Source organism: Poecilia latipinna, unplaced genomic scaffold (assembly GCF_001443285.1).
Source record: "Poecilia latipinna isolate Pla-1442-1.1 unplaced genomic scaffold, P_latipinna-1.0 Scaffold207, whole genome shotgun sequence".
Lineage (NCBI taxonomy): Eukaryota > Metazoa > Chordata > Actinopteri > Cyprinodontiformes > Poeciliidae > Poecilia > Poecilia latipinna.
In genome coordinates, this window is record NW_015112823.1 from 448,734 (window position 1) to 458,916 (window position 10,183).

Sequence of the window (10,183 nt, forward strand, 5' to 3'; positions counted from 1 at the left end):
TATATATATATATATATATATATATATATATATATATATATATATATATATATATATATATATATATATATATATATATATATATATATATATATATATCACTATTTAGAAACAACTAAATATGTCCTCCCAGTTTTTTGTCTATTGTGCCTGGCTGGTTTAAGAAATAATATTTCAGATCCCTGTTGTTTTTTTCTATTTCAACTTCAGACCTTTAGGGAAACTCCACATTATTAAAAATTTCCCCATGGATTTGGCCCCTGAAAAAAAGGCAAGTGATATGCAATTGTTTTCTCTCAGGACACGGCATGCACTGTCACATCCCTGCTTGTGAGATAACAGGTTTCTTCTATCAGGTCAGATCAATTTAAGTCCCTCAGTGCAACACGGTGGGAAGTGAAAAGAGAGTTGAGCACAGAGGAGACGTCTGTTTGTCAAGCGACAAGAAATCTGTCCCTCCCATTACATGTAATATGGCACCGGCCCCTTTTTGGCACTGATGTTGCCCTAAATTCGAAGAACAAAGACTCTTAAGACAAGCTGTGTGAATGTACTGTAAGTGCAAGTTTGTCCAACTTTATATCTCTATTGTGAGGGTTTTAAATTGCACTAAAATGTTGGAAAATCAGGGTTTTGTTTCTCTTTCATTTCTGGAAGCAGAATATTTCTGTGACCTCTTGAATATGATTAAATCTATAAGCAAAAGTAATAAGTAATTGTTTATTTTCTCCAGTCACTGCAAACTCCAGGATGATACGACCTGATGAATGACCGTACCTATTTTAAAGACAATATCACAGCCACACATATTTGCTGTGACTTTATTAAGACATTGCCTTTTGCTATGTCTTAATAAAGACATAGCAAAAGGCAATGTCCTGCCTATTGTTGCAGCAGGACAACAATATGTCCTGCTGCTGCATAACCCAACCTAACAATAGATAGTTTTAGATAAAACATTATTGAAGAATGAAAACTAAGTTTGCTCTCAGTTATGGTTGTTAACATGCGATGTGTTCAAGACTAAAACTTGAAGCTGATTTGGTACAATCATGATAAAGGGTAGACTACTGAAAATGTACAGATTACGATGGATGATCTCTAAAAATGTTTGGACGTACTAAGCTTCATTGCAGAGAAAGGATAGTCTGTTTATATAATCATTTCAGAAAGATGTTTCAATCAGATGATGAAGAACAAACTCCTGCCTCGGCATTTAAAACAAGCATCTGGGAGGCTCTGGAATCATGTCAATAAGAGCAGATGGGGTTCTGACTTTGTTTAAATTTCTAAATATCAAAAGAAAAAAAAAGAGTGTTTTTCTTGATTAAATTAAAGGAATGGTGGATAACGCCATAAAAAAGCTGTGCAAAAACTGCTCTCTGTAAGTCCTCGCTCTGATTGTTAATCTTTGTTAAGACTTAGAGATTTCAGTAAACAACCCAAAGCCGTCCATCCTGAAGGAGATGTTCTATCTTAAGGACTGAACAGAAATCTCAGTGGCTGGATGTGCCAAGCTTTTAAAACATCACCAAAGAGACTTCCTGTTCCAGATGTTACAAAACACCACCAAAACGTTCTAAGGCTAATGGCGATATGAATGACATGCTTCATCAATTCTCATAAAAAAAAAAATAAAAAATAAAAATCTTCCAAATAAAGGTAACTGACCGACTCCCATTATTGCCTTTCGTGACATGTACTCACTCAGCTCACTTTCATTTTACACACTTAACCAGTGAAAATCTCAATACATGTTGCCTGGTTTTCTTTAAGAAATCACCTTGTTATATAACTGTTGACTTCTTGTTGCCCTAATCAAAATATCAAATAAACATCACTGGAACGGATCTTTTCATGCCATATTTTGTTCCACTAGTTCTAAATTTAACAGCTTCTTCATTTGTTTTTCCTCTGTGAATCAGTCACTGTATCTGCTGAGAAAACACTGTGATCATCTTCTATTCCCCCTGCGGCTCAGTGTGTTTCAATACGCCTATTAACTACCATAAGTATACAACTCCAGGGACGGAGGAAGTATTGTGTACTTTGGTGTTTTTTTGTCTCATTGTGTATTCGGTCACAAAAGAGGCACATGGGTGGGTTCATCAAGAGCAGAAACTTAATACATGTCTCTTGCTCTTTATTCTCTGAACATATGAGGATATTTATATGGATATTTATACTTGGCAGGGGGAATTTGATCTTGGTGAAATATCCTCAAACGGTTTGTCATGAGATTCATTAACAAATATGAGTAGTGTGGTACTGATTTCTTTTTTATTTAGCATATTAATTAAAAAAATAAACATTTGAAGGTTGAATTAGTGATTTCCTTATACATAAGAGGATGAAATGACCATATCTCACCCATTTTCCACACACTAACAGCATTTCATAGCGAAGTGAGATGGGTGGACTTTTGCTGGTTTGTTGCTCTTACCGTCTTCTCTTCCAACACATCAGACCCAGAACATTTTAAAAAAGCAATTCTATGCATTTTCTGTCATTTTAATTAAAATTACAACCATTATAATTCAGCTGAACTTCACAAGGCACATGAAAACACTCCACTTTGATAACCAGCGAGCAAAAAGTATCCATGAGTCAAAGTGAATTACAAAACACGCAGAATGTATGTTTTTATTACATTCCAACAGCCTGCTTTAACTTCAGTGTCTCAGTCCTCAGTTCTGCCTACGACTGAAGACAGAAGCAGTGGTCTGTCTTCAGTCATTTTTATTTGATCATTTGACATTATAATTTAAAAATGCAAATAAACAGCTGAGAAACTTTGATTCTTGTTGCTTTATTTGTTATGACAGCTGTCAAAAAAAAAAAAAAAAACCCCCATTGTCACCAAAACTGTTTGAAAAAGAAAAATCTCCTTATTTAGACACATTATATGTACATTCATAATCTTTCCTCCAAATATTGGAGGATCGCTCCAATAATTTGGAGCTTCTCAAATTATTGGACAGCTCCAAATTGTAACCCTAACAATGTCATCACCGTCTTTACTTTAAATTCACACATTAGTCTTCATGCTAATGAAGAAATTGCAGTTTTAAGTCCCCATAAAGACACCATCATCCTCAGATGATCGATACCCTTCTATGTCCCACAGGGAGCAAACAAAACTTATTGAATTACTACTGTTTCCCTCTTGAAGCAATGATCTTTAACTGAAAGTGCAGATGGTCTCTTTTTGAACAGGTGATGTCTTTATTTTGATTTCTAAAACAAAGCAAAAAGCCTTAGCTTCTTTGAATGTCAATGGGTAAAATGTGACGTTTTTCTGTTCCTGTACCAATAGTTTAGTTGGATGTGTTCGGCTTTGATGGAGCTTTAAGTTCAGAAGTTGCAGGACATCTGAAAGTTAAATGTCTGCTTCATTGTCATCTGTCCGGATGTGGAACTGACCTTCTGCTAAATCTCTGCAGTTCTGTTTTGACTTTAGATGATGTTATGGCTTCAGGATTAACATTCTATGCTATGGCCTGCCAGGATTGTGTATCCTGGCAGACCTTTTGAAAATATGCTTTAGCTGCACATTCACTGTGTCATATTTAATGAAATGCCTTCACCCAAACTAACTCATGTTGAAAAGGAAATAAACTCCAATATTTTCGAGCTTTAAAACAGTTTTTATTATCAAAACAATTTCTTTTTCAGTTCTAACCACAACTAAATCTGAACAAGCCAGTTTAATAATGGAGTGGATCTATGATAACCGTTGTGAATTCACATATACTCCATATCTCAATTATATAAAAATAGACTTCAGTGATGTTTTTACCTGAGACTGTGAACACAATGCCTCTATATGAGCCACTTTTCTTGTAAAATCTCAAACCAGTGATTCCCACACTGGGAGGCCGTCTGAGTCCTGACTGTGCAGAGAACTTAAGCCTGTGTCTGAGTCGTCGTCGTTCACATTTTCTGTTTTAGACAGACCTCTCGCTTGCTCCACCCACTCGCTTTCCCCTTCCAAAGTGTCAGTCATGGTCTCCTTGTCATCCGTCCCGTGGCGCGTCTTTTCATCGGCGTCCTCCTTCTCCATGTCTATACTGTTCACTTTGTCCAGCAAATCCCTCATTTCCTTCTCCCTGGCAGCGCCAATCTGCTGGGACAGCTCTAAATCGCCCCTAATAACCTCTAAATCCGCGTTGAGTCGCAGGCCGATGTATAAGCTCGCATCTAGCTGCGTTTTGATCCTCTCTTCCTCCATAAATTGCGCGCTTTGCGACGCTGAGTCTTCCTGGGAGGAGGAGAGAGATGAGGACCGTTTGATGCGCAAATCCTCCTTCCTGCGCTGCATCCAGCGGAGGTTCAGCTCCTCCTGAATGCGAGTTGTGATCGTATCCATCAGGGCCTCCTGTTCAGAAAGGTCCTCTTGTAGCTTCAGCACCTCCTCGCACTGCCGAGCATACTCTTCAAGTTTGGCAAACGTCTCTTGTGAGTAAAGTCCCTTTCCTTCCTGCGCTGGGACGTAAACTGCGCCCAGATACGTGTTCTGCACGTAATTGACCCCGTGTCTTTTAATTCTGTCCAGATGCACCTTTGCCTCACACCTTTCGATCTCTGAGTCCAGTTCTGTGATCCTCTGAACCTGCTGTCGGATTGTGTGGTCCTGAGACACAACAAGATGAACCAAAGTCTCCATCTTCTCTGCACTGGATGCGTCTCTGTGCGCCGCGCGCGTCCTCTTCCTGTTGATCTTCTCCAGCTTTCTGAAAGCTTTCCTCACAATCCGACGCTGTTTCTCCGGCGAGATGCAGGCCATGTTGGACCTCGGAGACCCTTTGGTGATGCAGGGGCTCTGCTTGCTCGGCACCACACGCGCCTCTGCGCTCCGGGCCCTGCGGTTCTCCAAAGAGGCGTCTGTTTTCACCAGCAGAAACTTGACGTTTTTCCGCTCGTCTCCCCACGCGAGCCACAGCTTTAAAAGTTTGGTCTTGTTCGGTAAAATTCTCTCGAAGCCCCTCCATTTCTCCACGATGCAGTAGGAGTCCGCCGTGGAAAGGCCGGTTTGCGCGCACTGCTCCTCCAGGAGCACTTTCACGACATCAGCGCAGGTGTTGCGCTTTGACAAGCCGAGGACCAGCTTCTCCTCTCGGCAGACCCACACAGAAATCTTTCTCTCCTCTGGAGCTGAGGGAGACCCCATAGTCAAATATATATGCTAATCTCTCTTCTAAAAGAAAAAGTAAGGAAGGAAAAGCACTACTGACATCGGTCAAAGAAAAATGCGCATCAAGGTCCGTTCGTGGAGCGCCTCCAGACGGATCGGAGAAGTTTGAAGTTTGGAGCTGGATGATGGGAGTCTCATGTGTTCCCCTGTGTGTGTTCCTTTGGTCCACTAAGGGGGAAACTTTTGTGCACGTTTAAGAGTGCCGACTGCTTCGGCTGAGATCACGTGACCGCTTGTCAGCCAAACGGCTCCATATTGAGCTTAACTGTTTTATTTGCCGCTGATTTAAGAGGAGGAGCCAAAACAGGTCATAGGATGAATCCTTATTTCCATTTTAAACATATTCAAGGGTTTTATTGTGCTACTTCAAGCTCAGAGTAGTTTCATTGCATGGATCTTTTCTCGTTGGAAACTCTTAACATCAAACTTTTATTTTTGCACAATACGTCCTGAACACACATGTAAGAAATTATGCAATTTCTTACACCCTTTGGAATCTGTGTTTTAACAAACAACGATAACAAAAAAAGTCTTTTCAGTCCACAGATCATTTCCCCCCAAAATGGCCAAAGAGATCCAGGTGGGATATGATAATTCTTAGAGATTATTTAGAGAAGTGTCCTTCTGCGCTTCTCTTTAACAATGAGAGTTTTTACTATATTGTACACACGTAAGAATGAATACATTCCTACCTGGATGTAAGAATGCTCATCTGGAGTTATTATGAATCCTTCCAGTGGGTCTTTATTATTCCCCTTTCTGTCTTAAATGATCTCTGATCTTTCCTCTATTTCAACTTTCCTTTTTATTTGTTTGCACATTGTGCAGAAATTATATAGAACATTTGGCCTGTAGTGTTTTGGGAAGTGAAAGCTGTAAATGTGTATATTGTGGATTTAGAGATATTTCTGTGACTTCTAAATTTTCTCTTGCAGTCATGTGCTGTGTGCAACTTTTCAATATGGACTGAGCCAAGTTATGAAGGAGGATCCAGACAGGCACGGTAAGAAATTTAAGTCATAGTGTGACCTCAACCAAGACAGAAGTTAACTGAACTGTAGCTGAATGGAGACTTTTAAAAAAAATGGCTAATCTATGGAAACTAAGTGTATGTTTACATGTTGCACTTATGTGCAAGTTAAGTTAATCCAAAACAGTTTTATTCTTAACACATCGATAACAAATTGATAACAAATGACAAAAGTTTGTTCACGCTTTACTTGTTTAATAAAATGTAATATTTCAGATCTTAGTTGTCCTATAATCTAAAATTATAGAAAAAGCTACAAAGCCAAATAAGGACAGCCTCTCTGTTAATTGTTTTCAAAGATTTGGCTTTACAATGTTAATGTAGAACGAGCTAAATGCAAAACAAGCGCTCAGTCTGATTCTTGTTCACAAAAAATATATATATTTTGGACCTACAAGTTGATCGCTAAAGTGTGACGAATATCTACAGGGTGCTTTATTTAAGAGAACCAGTGCAAAACAAAATTTCCCCTTCATATGTGGCCATCATCTTGAGGTAATCTATGTTCATGAACCATCCTGTCTCATATTTCACATAAGGATAAGGAGGATTCATACGATTCTTTCCAGGAATGGGTAAAAAAAAAAAAAGTGATTTCTTTTTATTCTGAAGGAACTGTCTGAGAATATTCCAACTATTATTGTTCACTTCTATCAGGTCTTGGACTTGCCATGACTGCTTTAACTACATTCATTATTTTAGTGCTCAATGTTCGCTTTTGAACCCATTGCATCTCCCTCTGGTGGCGATCTCTCTCATCTTGGTGATAAACGCTTCACATCTCCCCGGGGAGATAAAGCAACACCGCCCTCTGCTGTTGATGTGAGGATAGTTCAGTTAAAATGTAAAATTTCCACAATTTCATCCTTTGAGTTAAAATTTCATAGCAATAAATAAATAAAAATGTATAAATATGAATTTCTACTATGAGTTTTATACAACTACAGTGTTTAAACACAGAACCTACAAAAAGCCACATTATGACGGGCTGGATGAACGGATGGCATGGATTGGTGGAAGGACAGATTGACAGAAGGATAAAAATACAATCTCTGTGTGTCAATCTTTTATTTAAAACATAGCATTAAAACAATGGTTAACACAACGTGCTTTAGAAATGTTTCAATACATTTATAATAAAAGAGAGAATAAAATCTGGAAAAGCAAAAGTTTCTCATACACACTTTTCTTTTTCAATAAATATGCACGACTGGAAAATACTTAACATCCCAGACTTTCTAAGATTGTGTAGGACTGCTGAGGAGGTGATCCATAGTAGAGGTTCATGATTCAAACATGACATTTCATAGACACATCTTGATAGATAAACTAAAAAGTTATATTTATTTCAGTAATTTAATGCAAAAATGTGATTTAATACACATAGAGTGGTATATTTCAAGCTTTTATTTCTGTTCATTTTGGTGATGATGATGATGTATTACAGCTGACAAAAATCCAGAATTCTGTTTCACAGAAAACTACTAAATTAAATGATATTAATAAAAAGCTGCTGACTCAATACTTTGGGCTAATTTTGCATTAGGGCTCTAATACGTCAGTGCAACATGTTGGGAGGCAATCGGCCAATGAATTGGCCGATTGACACCATCAACCTCCTTTACGTCGGTGGGGCTGGTGTCTCATCTTCATCCCGACAATCCCCATAATTCTCCTTCAGGCTTAAGTCAGACATGCTTGCTGGTTAACTGACCACAGTGACCCTACAGTCATCAAACCAGATTCAGGTAATGATGGCAGGTATTGGAAAACTAACATCTCCAGAAAGTTTAGGAGAAGAAGAAAGGATGAGGTAATCTCAAATCTCTTGTTGGACAATTGTGCTGCTTTGGGACTTGGTGGATCACAGTGGACTAACACCAATGATGTTGCATCTCCCCTAAACTATTGCTTTGACTTTACAATTCTCACAAGGCAGCAGTCCTCTCTGTTTGGGTATCTCTGTCTACCACATCTTTTGTTCCATTCAACTTTTCTTTAATAGCTTAGATACAGAACTCTGAACAGCATTTTTTTTTTTTTAGAGAAAACCTCTGTGGCTCACACCATATGACTGTCTGCTGGACAAATATGTCAGCCATCTTCTTCATGGTTGTGTAGAAATCACAAAGACACCTACATGTTAAAAAAACCCTAACATTTCTGAAACAAACAAGAAAAAAAACATTTTTGTCTGATGTACTTTTCATTTTTATTAAATAAAGGATGTGTGTGTGTGTGTGTGTGTGTGTGTGTGTGTGTAGGAATTACTGTAAGACGTAATAATAAAAAAAAAATCCAGTTAAACTATACCATTCTATGTGTAATGAACTTATTCACCTTTTACAAAAAAACAGTTAAAAAAACCCCCACATTTTGCTAGTATTCAAATGAACCAGTATTATGATGTGCCTGCATCCAAGTGAAAAAAGCAGGAGCCATTGTTTCTTTTAGATTTATTAAACTTTGATGTTGCATACATAGAAAGTATCTAGAAAGCTACAAAATATCTAGTGTTGTCAAGAAGGCATCAAAATGTCACGAAGCAAAGACAAGACCATGAGAAGAACACGGGAAACGACACAGCTTCTTTTCTCTCCGTTGCTCCAACCACTTTACGCTGATGAGTAGGAAAACATATCACACATCTGTACCAAGAAAAGGCTAAGATATACTTTTATACAAAACACCTTTATACAAAAGAACAACAAAGATCTGCACACATAAACCAAAGTGAGTGAACGTGAGTCATTTCAAAAGTCACTTTAAAGCCATCATCGTCAGGGATGATCACACAACAGAAAGGTACCAGTACCCCGTATGAAAATCAAAAATACAAATAAGAGCCAAACTGCTGATATGTTTGTAGCATGATTGAAAACGGCTCTTTATGCGCGTCTGTCTATTTTCCCTTAAAAACAGTCCAGCAGACGTTAGTCCCATCGGAGCCATCAGTCCTGCGGTTTTAGTGTTTATATGTCAGCAGTGCAGCAGTGACAACATTACCATCAGAATGAGCCTCAGCATACAGACGATGTCATCACAGGACAAAGCATACAGGCACAAGAAGAAAAGAAACACTTCACTACAGAGTGTGATCAATAAATGTGAAAAGATACACAGGGTAAACGTAACACAAAATACTGAACTAAATAACTGCATCCTCCAGAGATATTGTCTGTAATTATTTAATAATTCTTTTATTAAAGTTCTTCCAACTGAATAAAATCTCTGTAAGAAACTGTAAAATGTTTAAGTAATTAAGATCCTTATAGTCTAAGTATTAGCTTTGATGATCCACTCATACTGCTGCAGCAGCAGCTGTAAAAAAAAAAAAAGAAAAAGTTTGGACACAAATCCCAGTTTAACTAGAAAACAGTCCTGCATGTGATTTTAGATTTCATGCTGTTAAATAAACTTTTATCTAAGAGCAACACAATTGTGTCTGCATCACTAAAGGAAAACCCAACAGTTTGTTCCCCCCCCCCCCAACCCAAATATTCCCCGTGTCTCAAAGAGCGGTCACTGCAACAAGACAACCGCAGTTTTTCTAACAATCTGCTTGCAAACACTTGAACCTGCAAGTGTGCACTAAACATACTGCTTCTGTGTTTTTGCGTTCTGCTTGCAGTTGGCAGGGTCTAAAAATGAAAGTCTAAAGCGAGGAAATCAATTTTCTTCTAACATTTAAAAAAAAAAAAAAAACCCGATTAATATCCTAATTAAGAATTGTTTATCCATTATCTATATTTCTCCTGCTGTCAATCAATCCTCAGTCCTTTAAAAAAAGGCAATGTGGTGATTGGTGTCACTTGTGTCCTATATTTGGTTTAGCAACATTGATTTTTTTTTTTTTTAATGTTTAATCTTTTTGAAGCTGGAAATTTGAAACCAAAGGCACTTCCTCGCTACCAAACAGAACACTACAAGAGATTCTCCCGATTCTTTTTGGTCTTGTA

General features: G+C 38.0%; 1 protein-coding gene across 1 annotated transcript; it reads right to left on the reverse strand.

Moving 5' to 3' along the window:
* Nucleotides 1-2,875: 2,875 nt before the first annotated feature.
* Nucleotides 2,876-5,647, reverse strand: LOC106946807 (ras association domain-containing protein 10-like). The gene has a single exon (XM_015031429.1). It carries the CDS (start codon nucleotides 5,168-5,170, stop codon nucleotides 3,851-3,853), a length of 1,320 nt encoding a protein of 439 aa, XP_014886915.1. The 5' UTR covers nucleotides 5,171-5,647; the 3' UTR covers nucleotides 2,876-3,850.
* Between the last annotated feature and the right edge of the window lie 4,536 nt (nucleotides 5,648-10,183).